The 15,982-nt window shown below is 45.3% G+C and overlaps 1 protein-coding gene and 1 long non-coding RNA gene across 9 annotated transcripts in view; one reads left to right on the forward strand and one right to left on the reverse strand.

Moving 5' to 3' along the window:
* The window catches only part of ZCWPW1 (zinc finger CW-type and PWWP domain containing 1), a 33,647-nt gene that overhangs the window by 5,091 nt on the left and 12,574 nt on the right, over window positions 1-15,982 (reverse strand). For 6 of the 8 annotated variants that reach the window (XM_083472640.1, XM_083472641.1, XM_083472644.1 and 3 more), the window contains exons 5-13: window positions 15,734-15,791; window positions 12,228-12,376; window positions 11,280-11,426; window positions 9,427-9,543; window positions 8,478-8,598; window positions 4,081-4,156; window positions 3,769-3,873; window positions 2,128-2,211; window positions 31-106 (exon numbers count right to left, since the gene is read on the reverse strand). In XM_083472640.1, coding sequence (XP_083328766.1) covers window positions 31-106; window positions 2,128-2,211; window positions 3,769-3,873; window positions 4,081-4,156; window positions 8,478-8,598; window positions 9,427-9,543; window positions 11,280-11,426; window positions 12,228-12,376; window positions 15,734-15,791 — 933 coding nt within the window. The remainder of the gene's footprint in view (window positions 1-30; window positions 107-2,127; window positions 2,212-3,768; window positions 3,874-4,080; window positions 4,157-8,477; window positions 8,599-9,426; window positions 9,544-11,279; window positions 11,427-12,227; window positions 12,377-15,733; window positions 15,792-15,982) is intronic. The other 2 variants (XM_083472647.1, XM_083472646.1) reach the window with 1 other exon arrangement.
* LOC310692271 lies at window positions 4,164-7,049 on the forward strand. Its single transcript, XR_014518701.1, has 2 exons — window positions 4,164-5,844; window positions 5,964-7,049. It is a non-coding gene; the product is annotated as an uncharacterized lncRNA (long non-coding RNA).

Below are 15,982 nucleotides of genomic sequence, written 5' to 3' on the forward strand. Positions count from 1 at the left end.
TTCTGACCCCATTCCTGCATGTCAAGGTACCTTTCAAGTCTCTGTTGTTTTTAGGTGACTCTCTCCCGCTGAATCGGCTATAGAATCCAAATATCCTTATTCTCTCCTGGTGCGGTGAAAGAGAAGAGTAGGTGTTATAGTACTGACATGCTTCAATTAGTGCCCAATTTCTAATACGAGAGAAAGGCTGGGGCTCCTGGCTGCCATGCCTTTTGCCCTGGAGGTCAGTTGCCCCAGCTCCAAATGTATGGCAACTAAGAGACAAGCACTCTCTTCTTATGCCACAGAATCCAAACCACAGCTTTGGCATTATAAACTAGCCCTTCTCAACTAGAAGCCCCAGTTGGCTTAAGCTAGGATTTTCTTCCCCACACATAATATATTCATGGCTAGGACCCAAACCAATGGATTCAAGTTACAAGAAAGGAGAGTCCAACTAAACTTTAGGAAGAAGTGTTAGACAGTGGAACAGACGCCCCTGAGAGGTGGTGGACTCTCCTTCCATGGAGGTTTTGAAGCAGAGGTTGGGTGGCCATCTGACATGCATGATCTAGTTGAGATTCCTGCATTGCAGGGGGTTGGACTAGATGACCCTTGGGGTCCCTTCCAACTATACAGTTCTATGATTCTATGCATCTGAGTGCATTTCTTCCTTGCTATTTGATCTGGGTTGGACTGGGTTAAGAACATGCATGCAGATTAGTAATCCAGACCCAGGGCAAAACTATCAGCCCCTGCTGTATAGTGGTCTTATCCAAGGAGAAGGGATGCAACACCAACAGTGGAGCTAGACAACTTCCTCATGTAACAGCAGCAGTTCACCTCGTGTGGCCGCACGTTTTATACCATGGCAGATTTTAGGTGAGGAAAGAAAAGGCTTGAAATATACTCGGAGTCGAGAGCGGATTTCATGCTCTTTATTCAGCTCATAGTGGTGAGGAGGAATGGAAGTTCCCCCAGAATGTCTGCTTTATATACATTATTTACACAATGGGCCCCACGTGATTGGCTAATTCCGGGATTCACCTGTAGGCCAATCAGGTTGCGGATTCACTTCCACCTGGAGCTGGATTGGGTGGCTCCTGTGGACCAATCAGACTGCTGCATTCTGGATCCTATTGTTCTAGGGCCAATCAGACTGCTGCATTCTGAATCCTATTGTTCTAGGACCAATCAGACTGCTGCCTTTTGGATCCTATTCAACTCAGTACATAACAAGGCTCATAAGGGGATCATTCTAAAAGTTAGAACAAAACAAAAAAATTGTGCAAGCAGTAGTATTGCACTTCCTCCACTCATTCAAAATGGGATTCACAGAATACACCATCGTGCAACACCCACAGATGTGAATGGGGAGCTGTGCATTAGCACAAGGGCTTGCGAGGCTGCTATTCAGCTGCTGCAAGTTGCTAGTGATGATAGAAAATGAAATGAAACGAAATAACGAAAGGAAGTCCTCTCCCCTTGTTGTTCCCCCACACAAACATTAGTCACAGGGAACATAAAATGACTAATTAAGGAGCAATGTACCAAGAATCCCACAACAGAAAACAATGACGGGCCAAAGCTGGAAGGGAGAAGTTTTTTAATTCTTTTTTTAAAAAATCAGTGGCTCTAAAGACCCACAATAACCTTTGCTACCCCACAGCAGACAGGATGATGTTGAAATCTGAGCGAGCTCCAGCTGCTCAGTCACTCACTTGCCTCCAAGGTTCCCAATGGGCGTTGCTGCCTAGTAGGCAGAGGTTAGAGGGCAACACCAGGGAAGATCAAGTATGATGGCAGGAAATGCATCCTTAAGAATCTCATGTTATTTCTATTTCTGATAAAAGACTAGAATGGGATTTTCCATTGCAAGAATGTTTTGTAAGTTGCTTTGATAGCTCTTCTTTGCTGTAAAGTGGGATGTTCTAAATAAATCAATAAGGTTTCCATTTCATTCCATACAAAAATTGCTACGCAGATCATGGCTGAGAAAATACAGGAATACAGAAGATATTGGGCCCCAATGATCTGCCAATAACATCCTCTGCAAAAAGTGTGAAAGCAAAGGATGCAATTATTCCAGAGAGAAACCAACCTAGGTTTATTGGGGGGGGGGAGTCATGGAACCTGCCTGTGTCACACCTGAATGCTTAATTGCTCTGCTTCATTTGCCATCTTCACAGCAGCTTCAAAATCCCTCTTGTCACCTTTGTTCTTTAGCTTGGCCTCAAAAAGAAAATACAGAACATAGCTATGATTTAAGAAGTGAGGGAGAAAGGGACAGTATGGATGCTGTTTCTTAACATCAATGGGGTGTCTGCTAAACACTTGGCCCATGTGTGGTTTACCTCCCCAGTCTGTCACTCCCAAAGCTTCTCTCCTCTATGCTTGGGAAAGGTGGCTGTGGGGAAGTAAGAAACAGACGAGGGGGGAATTCTGAATTCCTTATCTGCATGCCACTTTTGCTCCTCTTTCTACAAGTCTGGGGCAAATCTGAGTTTAAATACACAGATCTGCCACTACTGTGCCTAAACTGACCCTCCTAGAGCTACAATTCCCAAGGTGCCTTGGGGGAAGTCATGATAGCTGGACAGCTCTGAAATTAATCCAAGTTCATTGTGCAGCTGGGGCCTAATCAGGCCACTGTCTTTCCAAATTGCAGGGCTGGATTGCAGATGGAGGGAATGGGGGACGGGGACAAAGTTCTCCTCTGATTTTAAGATTAAGAAGCTTGCAGAAATCACACACCAGCTTTGCTAGCAGATTTTGGCAGCTTGCAGACAACCTGTTTACTGAGCACTCATTTTGATTTGTTTGCAGGGAGGATATACAATGTCGTATCAGGCAACTGTTACCCCATAATTTCCAGTGCATTTTCCTGTCATTTTCCTTACTGCATAACATCTGCTTTTTTTTGAGGGGGAAGCAGGTTTGTTGCACCAGAGTGCCCGTTCCACTTTAATCGTGCAAAGTGAAATACTTCACACAGCACATAATTGAACTATGGAACTTGCTCCCACAGAAGGCAGCGATGGCCACCAACTTGGCTGGCTCTAAAAGAGGATCAGACAAATTCATGAAGGAGAGGGCTATGTTGATGGTTACTGACCATGATGGTTATGCTTTAATAATAATAAATTTTATTTATACCCTGCTCTTCCCAGCCAAGACCAGGCTCAGGGCGGCTAACACCAGGTATAAAAACAATTGATCAAAATACAACTTAAAAACAAGATTAAAATACAACATTAAAATGCAGCCTCATTTCAGTAGAAACTCAAATCAAAAACTTTTTGGGGGATGAAAACGTCAAATCTTCACCAAGGCCAACTATCCAGACTGGTCCTAGGTGGGCCGGAAAAAAGCCAGAGGACTTTGCCCCCACAGTTGGAGGCAGCAATATTTCTGAATACTGGTTGCTGGAAACCACAGGAGGGGAAGAGGGCTCTTGTGTTAGAATCCTGCTGGTGGGTTTGCCATTGGTACATCTGACTGATAACTCTGAGAACAGCATCCTGGATTAAATGGGCCATATTGCCTTGATCCAGAAGGCTCTTCTTAGGTTCTTATGCCCGAATGCGACTGGTCTGGATCCCACCCGCAAAAGAGCAAGCATCGGGGAGTATTCACTTTTCTCAGCTATTGTTTGGAACTTCCTCTAGATCCTGCTCCCTTTCAAAAGGCACCTCCTGTTCATTGGACCCTCTTAGAACCCATAACCTCATGGAGACTGGGACACCTTATTTTGGGAACAAGCCGCCATTAGCAAAAAGCCCCACTTACCACACCATTTCCCTTCACATAAGATTCCTCAAAGTTCCTCAGCATGGAGGCAGAGATCCAAGCCCGGGTCACAGAGCTGCCCAAGAAGGTCACATGGTACTTGCACTGAAATGGGAATGGAAACCGAGAGCGTGTCAGTTGTGGTGGGTGGCCATGCCTGTGAGAGAGAGCGTGTGAACACATCTCAGATAAGGACTAATGTGGGTAAGAACCTTTCAGCTGGAGCTGAGTAGTAATTGACTTAGGGATAAAGTCAGATTTATCCCACTGACATGCAAGCACAATATAATATAAATATACATAATACTTAACAGGAAGTGAATCTGCCTGAGAAGAGAACAGGAAGTACTCTCCAATGTCTGGATCAGCCTCTATAATCCCAGGCCACCTATAAACACATGGTTGGAAAAGAGAGAAAGACACTGTTGTGAAGACACCGCCAGGCCAACCCTAGCTTCTGCTAGCTGTTAACAGAGGACTGGGAAATGTTTTGAAGCTCCGTTAAAAAAAGCAAACAACTTCTTCTATATGGCCCATATGACCCCAAAAGAGCTTTTGAAGACCTCAAATGCCAATTTGTTCATCTTTTAACTAACAAATGTTACTATTAAAGGTCTTTTTTTTTACCTTTTACCCTTCTGGGAGGACTGGAGGACAAGATATGCAATACCAATTTCGGTCCAGAAGTAAATTGGTGGAAAGTTATTTTGAAGGCTTAAAATGTTAAGCATACAGGTCGTATATTATAGAAGAACAAGCCTTGCTAAGGAGCAATCAGCATGGCTTCTGCAGGGAAGCCATTCAGTTTTCACACAGAACAGTGGTGCCTCAGGTTACAGACGCTTTAGGTTACAGACGCTTCAGGTTACAGACTCCGCTAACCCAGAAATAGTACCTCGGGTTAAGAACTTTGCTTCAGGATGAGAACAGAAATCGTGCTCCGACGGCGCGGTGGCAGCGGGAGGCCCCATTAGCTAAAGTGGTGCTTCAGGTTAAGAACAGTTTCAGGTTAAGAACGGACCTTCAGAACGAATTAAGTCCTTAACCCGAGGTTCCACTGAACTTGCCTGAGGAAGAGCAGAGGTCTTAGCATCCATTGCATCCCTATGTCTGAACCTGCCACTCTGCATGCTCTGAGAGCAAAGGTCTGAACCAGGAGTTTGCTGTTCTCATAGAGGCTCCCATGGAGGTGTGGGATCAGGGCTCTAAGTGCATGCAGAGGCCTCCCAAATCTCTTGCACCTCCAATGCAAGGAAAGTGGTGAATCTGGACATACAGCTGTCATGGAGGAAGCAGGACTAGCAAGTGCATCCCTTCTCTCTCATCACACCCGCAAACGACTAGTGTCAACAAAAGGAGATGCGTACAGTGACCTCATACAGTGGTTGCTTCTGCAGTAATCTGTCTCTCTACAATTGTCATCCTTCGCTCACATACTTTTTATGGAGCAGTCGGTTGTTGCATACCAGGATTTTTCTGTGTTGCTTTCCTTTGTTTTTTTCAGACATGGTTTGTGGTGCCGCATATTGTTTTTGCAATAAAACATCATTGTGGTGTCTCTCTGACCTGTGTGGGTCAAGTGCTATTGAGGCTTTTCAGGGATTCTGTGCCTTTAATTAAATGCTTCCTGTTTGCAAGTTCAGCCTGTTTTATTGCTTCCTGATTAGTGGGGGATTAGTGAGGAACAGCCTATTAATTGCCTCCTCTCAATAGCCTTCCTTAATTGCTCCAATGCTAGTTTCTGATAGGGAGTGGGGAGACTTTGATTACCCAGCTCCATTGGTTTTTCTTTTGATAGCTAAAATTTGACACTGAGGAAAACAAAAAGAGGCAATTCCAGGAGCAATTAGTGGTTAGATTGTCAGGCTGCTTTTTTATTTATTTTAAGCATTTCTAAATCCACTTTCTAGGCAAAAAGGCTCCCAATGTGGCTTGCGAAAACCATCAGTAAATCCTAAAAAGACATGATACATGAGGAAAACTGAATGGGATGGAGGAAGACTACAAGTGGCAGGACCTGGATTCAAATTGCCACTTAGTCATTGGGTGACCTTAGGCCAGTAATGGCCAAACTTGGCCCTCCAGCTATTTTGGGACTACAACTCCCATCATCCCTAGCTAACAGGACCAGTGGGATCATGGGAATTGTAGTCCCAAAACAGCTGGAGGGCCACGTTTGGCCATCACTGCCTTAGGCCAATCACAATGTCTCAGTCTAGGTAGGTACCTTACAAGGTTGTTGTGAGGATAGCACAAATAGTACTCATTAATGGTTCCTCATCATCCTGGAAAAAAGTGACAAGTGGGGTGCCACAGGGTTCTTGTCCTGGCCCTTTGTTGTTTTAACACCTTTATAAATGACTTGGATGAAGGAATTGAGGGGATGCTCATCAAACTTGCAAATGACACCAAACTGGGAGGGGTAGCTAATGCCGCAGAAGACAGAATCAGAATTCAAAATGACCTTAACAGATTGGAGAACTGGGCGCTAGCTAACAAAATGAATTTCAAAAGGGACAAATGTAAGGTTCTGCACTTAGGCAGGAAGAACCAGATGGGGATGGGGATAGGATGGGGGACACCTGGCTTACTAGTAGTACATGTGAAAAGGATCTAGGGGTCTTGGTGGACCACAAGCTGAACATAAGGCAACAGTGTGATGCAGAAGCAAAAAAGGCCAATGCTATTCTAGGCTGCATCAACAGAAGTACAGTGTCCAGATCAAGGGAAGTAATAGTACCACTCTATTCTGCCTTAGTCAGACCACACCTGGAATACAGTGTCCAATTCTGGGCACCACAATTTAAGAAGGATGTTGATAAGCTGGAACGTATGCAGAGGAGGGCAACCAAGATGATCAAGGGTATGGAAATTAAACCTTATAAGGAGCGCTTGAAGGAGCTGAGTAAGTTTAGCCTGGAAAAGAGGAGACTGAGGAGATATGAAAGCCATCTTCAAATATCTTAAGGGTTGTCACATGGAGGAGGGAGCATGCTTGTTTTCTCCTGCTCTGGAGGGTAGGACTCGAACCAATGGCTTCGAGTTGCAAGAAAGGAGATTCTGACTAAACATTCGGAAAAACTTTCTGACAGTAAGAGCTGTTCAGCAGTGGAGCAGACCCCCACGAGAAGTGGTGGACTCTCCTTCCTTGGAGGTTTTTAAACAGAGGTTGGATGGCCATCAGTCATGGACGCTTTAGCTGAGATTCCTGCATCGCAGGGGGTTGGACTGGATGACCCTCAGGGTCCCTTCCAACTCTAAGATTCTATGATTCTATAAAGCCCAGAGATGCGCTGGGCATGTAAGTAAAGCTGTGTTTCTGGGGAGCTCCCCTTTCTGCGGCTTAGAGGCCCCATTCTTGGCCAGTTTTTCTATCAAAAGACTGCAGCTGCTGTACTGGCAAGGGTGCTCAGAAAGATTGGCTATTTTGGCTAAGCCTTTCGAGGAGGGTCAGCAGCTGAAAAAACTGCAGGGATCAAGACACAGAGAACTGAGGTTTTTAAGGAGCTGAGATTTTAAGTACAGCAGAGCAAAACGGGGGTTTTCACTCTGAGAGACCTGGGCAGGTGTATTTTTGCCTTGGAGTGTGTGTGTGGGGGGGGGGCGCGTTGGTTAACTAGTGCTGGGACTATTGTTTTGTGCTCCAAGCCTGACGATAAGTTGGCAATGGAAAACTGGTTTGTTTAGCACAGTGTAGTATGCTGCCCACACAATCAATACTTGCTTGCCACTGCACTGCACGATATCCTGAAGCCCGTTTTTTAAAAAATAAACCCTGCTGTGTTTATGGCTCCCTCTTTCTAATTTGGCACTCTCATTCGTTTCAATGGGACTTGCATCCCTGTAACACATGTTGAGGATCTCTGCCTATGTTAAGGGCAAAGGGGGACTTATCATTACAGTCATACCTCATGTTACGTTTGCTTCAGGTTGAGTGTTTTCAGGTTGCATCCCATGCGACCCGGAAGTACCAGAAAGGCTTACTTCTGGGTTTCGCTGCTCGCACATGCGCAGACGTGCAAAATGACATCACACGCACGAGCAGAAGCGGCAGATTGTGACCTGAGCACGCACAGATGCGGGTTGCGTTCCTTTCAGATTGCGAACGCACCTCCGGAACGAATCCTGTTCGCAACCAGAGGTACCACTGTAGTATTATTATTATTATTATTATTATTATTATTATTATTATTATTATTTCAATTTATATACAGTACCATTCTTTACCGAAAGATCTCAGGGCAGTGTACAACATTAGAAACACTTTATAAAACATCCCATGATAAAAACATAGTAACAAGCATGATAGTTTGTTGTGGGATGGGAGCTGCTGCTCATCTATGCAGGTGTCTTCCAGCGTCTACATAACTTCATCAGCATCAAAATGCCAGCCCATATTTCTTCCCACTTAATCCACAGAAAATCAAATGTTATAAAACAGCCTGTTTGCAGTATCTGAGGCTGCGTACACACTATGCCTTTAAAATACATTCCCCCACTCAAAGAATTCTGGGCACTGTAGTTTGTCAAAGGGTGCTTTCAGGAACTGTAACTCTGTGGAGGGAAAAGTACATGCCCAGAATTTTCTAAGGGAAATAATGTGCTTTGAATGTGCTTTAAAGGTACAGTGTGTACGCAGCCTCTATGACTCATTTGTGATATCAGACCTCTGCCTAGAAGCACCCGAGAGTTGTGTGTTCCTTCCCTACCATGGGTATCCATATTGCTTGGCCCACACGATTGACCCAGGAATATAAACAGCATAGACCACCTCGTTTTCAGACCCTGACCATGTTTCCTCTGGAATGCTGCAGCTGTTGTGCTCGGGATCTGCAACGGAAAATAAATACCGCGCTGAAAAGAATCTGGGAAGTCTGTGTAATTGAAATAAATGCATTTTCTCTACCCCGGCTCCTTTTCACTTCTCCCTCCCCTTTACTGAATACTAGCCCCTTTGGGGCAGGGACCCTTCCTTTTGTACGGCTGCATAAGGTACAATACATAGTGACAGCAGCAAAACAAAATAACTCATAGAGAAGGCACCAAAAGCAACCCATTGCAGTGACTGGAAGAGGTTCTAGACTCCCACAAGATGCCTTCGTTTTGAAAGGGTAGATTTTACAATGGTCAAGAGCATATAATAATAATAATAATAATTTTTATTTGTACCCCGCCCTCCCCAGCCAAGGCCGGGCTCAGAGCGGCTTACAAGCAATAATAAAAACAAGTTGAATGAATGATGATGGTGATGCCTTATAATCTCATGTTCATTGGGCCACCTAGGTCAGACTGATACTCCAGTATTCCCAAACCTGGTGCCTTCCAAATGTTGGAGCTGGAACTCTTTATCAGCCCAGGGCTGGTGGGAGCTGTTGTCCAAGCCTGGTCTGTTCTGGCAGCAGCCCTCTAGCTTCTCAAGTAGTATTTCCCTTCACCTGATTTATGGACTACAACTTTCCAGACTACTGACCATGCTGGCTGGGACTGACGGGAGCTGGAGCTTAAAAACATCTGGAGAGCCACAGCTTGCCCAGGCAGACAGGGGTTCTGCAGGACCCTGAGCAGTCACAATTTTTCGTATTTAACTGAGGGGAGGAGAGACCACCAAATGTCTGTCAGCCCCTGCAGGAAAAGGCTTGCATTTCCCTTCTGTTTTACCTGGGTTCTGGCTACATGTCCAGTCCTCAGAAAGAACCGATGGGTCTATGTCACTGCTAAGCCGCCTCCACTTCTCACAGGTTGGATAAGAGCACTGGACCCATGCCATGCACCAGCCTAGAGTGATGAAAAGGGGGAAATCATGAAAGAAGTGGACATCAGCTTTATGGAGCATGCTTGGAGCTGCACAAGGTGGAGGTGCAGGTGGAGTAGATGAGCATCACTCAGGCTAACTCTAAGTGTGCGGATCCTTCTGTTAGAGGGGATTAAAGCAATCTGTCTTAATATGAATTGTAGCTATGCTATGGGCTACCATATGAAGATATGTGTTCCTATCTTCTGAGGAGACTGGGGCTTTCAACTCTTCAGATGTGGGTCCATCTGTGGTTGTTCCTTGGGGCTTCCACAAGCCAAGGTACTCAGCGATTCCGAAATGCAGGATGCTTCAGCTGTGCCCAAGACAACCACAGAAGAGTAAGCAACACAACTCCACTTGCTGTCATGTACAGCTCCTGATTAAAGCCACTCCAAAGTATCAGCAATGATTTTACAGCCCGTTTAGACAATGGCACTTCCTTCTCATGTGCCCTAGGTGGCAAGCCTGTCCTTGCTGAACACAAGTCAAAACATTCACCTGCTCATTGTTGAATGCGATAGATGCTATCACCTGCCAACAATGTCTTTTCCCCATGTACACAGAACAAAAACAACAAAAATGAAAATAGCTAGAAGGGCTGGATATTAAAGATAACTGAAGGAGGGTGGAGAGAGAGAGAGAGAGAGAAAGCAAGCTGGTATGATGTTAAAGCCACAATGACCAACTGCATACTTTGTGGCTGCAACACCATGCCAAATTCTCTCACACACACACCCGCCCCCGCTGTTTTCCTCAACATCCAGCCTGATGGATGTTTAAGTTCTGGAGAACTTAAAAGTGCTCATGATTTTCTGACATTTTGGTTGTCCTACTTTGGATTTTGTTTCTCCTGTGGACCAATATCTATGCTTTCCCCCCTCTATTGCATGGCAACCTCCATGTAAAATAATAAATTGACTCAAATCTGTCATCCAAGACAGTAACAACTCAGAAACCAGTGGGAGAGAGGTCCTGAATCTCCCAAGGCACTCTGCGGCTGTCCAAAATATCATTATTCAACAAAGGAGCTCGAAAGGGAGACTTCAGGATGAAACTGCTGAACTAGAAATCAGGAGAATGGCTTCCTCTCCCACTACAGGTGGTAAAATAACCTCACAAAGTGATCGTTGTGCTAATGCCACCTATTAGTACTGCTGTTGTGAATGGCGGTCGCTGTGCTCATCTTACCTGCATTTACGGTTGGCTTAAAAGCATTGTCACACAGCCTTATATTCCACAGCCCTCTGGACCACTGTCTACACCCCCCTCCCCACCCTCCAATACTCCCAACTATATGGGTCTGCCAATTTCATGCAGGTGAAGTCTAGCCAAGAAAGAAAGCTACTGCCATCATAGTCTTTATGGTGCCACAAGACCCTTGGCAGTTTCCCCATAATTAATGGAATATCTAACAACAACAGCTCTGCAGCCTCCTTTGTAGGTGTTATGCAAGGCAATGCACTTCATTTTATTATGATTAAGCAGTGGGCCATTCAGCTTTCTTGTTCTTACAGCAAGTTATTTAAGGTTGCATCAATCCCCACCAAACGTCCAAGACTTTCCCCTGTGGACTGTGCACAAAAAAAAAACGGCAGGAGCACTGCAGCCCACCAGAGCTCCAAAGCCAGCCTGGCTGATCTGCCTTCGATCCCCCATCCCCATTTGTCCCCCATCCTCCCTAAAAACCCTCTGGAGCAGCAGGAAGGGTTCAGCTCACTGCAGCCACTTCCTCCTCTGACGGCCTCCTCCTTCTCCTGCATTTCCTCTTGGTCAAGGCGGACGTGGGTGTTGCCTTGAACTTTCTTCTTGGGCGCACCTTTCCGGTTTTCCTTACGCCCTCCATTGTCTCCTCCTGATTTCTCATCTGCCAGGAGACAAAGAGAAACAAGTTGTTGTGCGCGCCCGTGTTTGCAAAGCTTTGCAAAAACACCGGGAGAGAGGTGGTGGGGTGGCAGCAGTGGAGCTGGTGACTGCGGGGAGGAAACTGTGAGCTGCCTAGCAGTCAAGAGCAGCAACTTGTTTTGAAACACTGGAAAGAATGTGGATCTCTGCCCTACACAGGGCTTGTGGCCCCTCTCCCTAGGGCTGCACTGGTACTGAGTCACTTCCCTTTGCCAGGCTTCCCACCCACCCGGACATGTTCAGCCCATGGCCAATGGCACCTGCTGCTCCCATCTTGCACAGCCCCCATTCATTTCAACTGAGGTTTATCCCTGGTGTGTTTTGCTCAGTGTTTGTTCATGCAAGAGACTTAGGCTATGTACACATTAGGGGTTTAAAACATAGCAAGGTAGTTTCTGCCACTGTGGTTCAAATCGCATTTGCACATTGCTGTGTACACCAAAGAGAGGGCAAGGGTGTCTTCACCTGATGCACATTACCTGTTTGGTTTTTCCATGCCTGCATTCCCTCCCCACAAAACTCCTACTCACAAAACTGTCATCTGAGCATGCTCAGTGGCTGACTCAAGCATACATACCTCTGCTTAACTGCAAAATGAATGTGGCTTTCCTTTTCAAATTGGATGGAAGATAGTTTGAACAACAGGGTTTATCAAGAAACCACAGGATATGAATTGTGCCAAAGCCATGTGTACATAGTTTCAAACACTAGCAGCGGGAGCGTACTAGAGCCAGAGTAAATAGTAATATGTACATAGGCTTACTTTTCTCCTGTCTGTCCTTATTCACAGAATGTGTTCCGTGATTCTTTTTTTTTAGCAGATGCCGCTTCTGATCCAATTCTGAAACAATCACCTCACTTTTCTTTCCAAAGACAACGTCCTCCGCCACTGGAGAGACCCCCAAAGTCTTCCTGAAGAGCACAAGCACACAGTTGGGGCCTACTTCAGTAGGGTGGAATATTGAAAACTAGTCTGCTTGGGGACATTGATACAAGTTTCACTGATATGTTTCCAACAGGGGTGAGCAAATCTCAGTTTCTCATTTCTCTAGTGGGAAGATCAGTTGTCCATATTTTTGTGAATTTTTTAAGTGCTCATGAAAAGTCATCAGCATTTTAGTGCTAGTTTTTCCAAATATACCCATGCTTGTATAAAATTTTGACCAATAATTTTGCAGACCAATTTCCCCTAACTGTAATACCTTTGTATGCTATTTACACTAATATGCACACATGTTTGTACACACTTTAACCTACTATGTACATTTTTGAACGCATTACTTGGCTTGAAGAACTGTACTTCAAAATTCAGAGAAATGAGAATTTTGAGGGGTAGCTGGGGCTTTGTTCTCGTAGTGTTTCAGAAAGGGCAAATTAGGTTCACCTTAAAATGAGAACTGAGTTTGAATGTCTCCCCCATTCCTAGAGGAAGGAACAATGTTGCTCACCACCACTACTTGAACCTGAGAAGGCTGTAGCTTAGGTCATAACAGGCTTCAGCCTCCTGGATCATTCCCCAAAATTTGTAGCTAAATAAACATGGAGATGAGTGCACTCTCCTCATCCAAGGGGAAGTGATGCTGTGTGAAGGTTTCCCTGAACTTTACATCACTCCCAAGAAACATAAGGGACCTTCTTTCAGCCCCAAAGTTTGCTTTTTAAGAGAATAAGTTTAATTCTTCCCCTGCTACTGTTTCTCGGTTCTAATTGTCTACCCTCTGTATCCAAATGGCACATTTAGCTACATTTAGAGCCCCCTGATACAGAGAGGAAGTTGCTTTGGGCAGAGAAAAGATATGTGCAGAAAGGGTTAAGTGCCACGTCCCTTCTGCAGAAGACACACCTCTTTACCTTGGCCAGAGCCATGGCTGGGGTTTGCCCTGGTGACCCCTGCAGAGGGGTGACAATGAGGCTCCCAGCTTGTATGAATGTGTATGCAAATGAGTGTGTGGTGTGTGTGCGCCCGTGCGTGCGTGCCAAACAACGTCTTTGACCCTGGTGAAAGAAATCCTAGTTTCACCCCTGCCTTGGTCTCTGTGACACTTGAGATACAGTGGTACCTCGGGTTGCATACGCTTCAGGTTACATACGCTTCAGGTTACATACGCTTCAGGTTACATACGCTTCAGGTTACAGACTCCACTAACCCAGAAATAGTACCTCGGGTTAAGAACTTTGCTTCAGGATGAGAACAGAAATTGTGCTCCAGCGGCACAGCAACAGCAGGAGGCCCCATCAGCTAAAGTGGTGCTTCAGGTTAAGAACAGTTTCAGGTTAAGAACGGACCTCCAGAATGAATTAAGTACTTAACCCGAGGTACCACTGTTATATATTTTCAAGACTTACCCTAATCCTGTGACCTTAATTGGTTTGAAACTGTTTTTAACTGAATTTTAAGTTGCCCATGAACCTTTTGGTAAAGGGAAGGTAAGAAACCAAAGTTGTTGCTGCCTTTGTTTCTCCACTAAACATCCTCCCATTGGAGGTTTTCTTTAACAATATTCTAAGGAGGGTGCCTGGGAACACCAACTAAAACTAAACTCTGCTACATAGACATTTCCTGTACTTGGGCACCACCCTGAGGCCAAAGCATGATTTTCACATGCCTGGAGATTCCTGCGTTGCTTTTCTAAATAATATTGCCCAGGTAGGCAGCCTCGGGGCTTTTTTTACGCAACTGAAGCTTAAATCAGCTTTTGCTTTCACTGGTTTGCAAACGTGAATGAAAACCCCACACTGATAGCAGTCATTCCTTTCACATTATGTCCTTCAATAGATAACATTCACACACAACTTACACAGAACACTCCCATAAATTGAAATAGGCCGTATGAGGGAGTATCAGAGCAAGTTTAGCAATTCGCAGTATAAAACTGCTGGTAGAGATCTATGATTTTTTTATTAATTTAGGTCAGCCTTCCTGGTGCCCTCCAGATGGTTTGGACTACAACTCCACATAGCTGTACTGGCTGGGGCTGGTGTGCCCTCATGGGAACACAACACCAAGACTTGTTTACTGCCTCCTTCACATTTCTTCCCTCTGGCAAGAGATAATTTCCCTTGCCCTCTTAATAAAACCATACCATCCAAGCTCTCAGATTTACCTGTGATGTTACAAGACGCTCATTATCATTCCTATGTCACTTTTAGCTGGAAAATCGCCACACATTTCTTATCTAATTCATACTGACTAACTAAAGTTCCCAGTAGCACAACCAAGCAGGCAACCCTTTTCCTCCATCACCAGAGCTGAACTGCTCCACCTCCTGAATTCCTGCTTGTCACATATCTGCTAAAGACACAGGTGGGGAAAGGCTCAACAAACCTGCTTTACAGTGTCAGGTACATAAATCTGATAGCCTTTGTTACCGCGCCATGTCAAAGATAGGAGGAATACAGGCCTGATTTGTCCACCCAGGAATGGGGAATGTCAGGTTTAGAAGTCAAGTGCAACACTACAGGCATTTCTGTCTGGGACTTGGAACTCTCCTCAGGCCACACACCCCTCAACGGCCCCGCTTTGCGCCCTCCTTGAGTGTTTGTGCTTGGCTGGAATGTGTTCCTGACCACTGATAATGCCCTTTGCGTTATGTACTGAAGTTCTCACCCTGGGCCAACAGGGGGATACTGTAGATAGTTCAGGTCCACATATGCAAATAAGGGATCGAAAGTGACGTTCAGTGATTGGATAGTTACAGAAAGTGTTACAGTTGCGTTGTAGTGGAGCTCTATATAAGCAGGCTGGCTGAACCCTTCAGTTCAGTTCTGTTCAGACCTGTGAATAAACAAGAGCTGTTTGGAGAATCGCTGTGTCGTCTGAGATGTTCACCCACAACTTAACACTTTGCTTGCCTGGATGGAGGATAGAGAAGGGTGTGAGAGTATGTGTAGAAACTGTACAAAGGTAAAATCTGCATCCATTGCCCTGCCTGCTTTTGCCTCTGGCACTGTCCACCACTGTCAGGTACACACACACACACACACACACACACACACACACACACACTCCCCTGCCACAGTAGGTTCTCTAGGAGGCAATGTGGCGCTCGGGTTGAAAAAGGTTCTCTGGGCCCTGCTTTAGGGTAACCTTGCTTGCAGCACTTTGGGTTCCGGTCAGCTCCTTCCCTGCAGTAGCGAAGAACAAGCCCACAACGTTCAAGGTGCAAATTACAGAAATTGTTTTTGAGGAACGGCTTGGGAATGCCTCTGGGAACGTGAAGAGCGCCCCGCCTTCAGCAGTGAGGCCGAATATGCAGCCGTGCAACTCACCTTCCCAGATCTTGTTTCTCAGTAGGCTTTGCCGAAATGGTTCTCTTCGCAGAGTCTTCTGGAAATAAAAAAGCAAAACAGCTTTAAACAGCTAAGCCCTGGAGGATTATGAGTTCATAAAATAGTTTGATGTTGGCTTGAGCGATAATCACTGCCAGCTCCCAAACATTATCTTCAAAAGTTGACAGGCTTCCAAAGTTTCAGCCATTAACAGAGCTTCTCAGATGTAAGTATGACTGAATTCAAGGG

The sequence above is a fragment of the Podarcis liolepis genome (genome assembly GCF_965112155.1).
Source record: "Podarcis liolepis genome assembly, chromosome: 13".
NCBI lineage: Eukaryota > Metazoa > Chordata > Lepidosauria > Squamata > Lacertidae > Podarcis > Podarcis liolepis.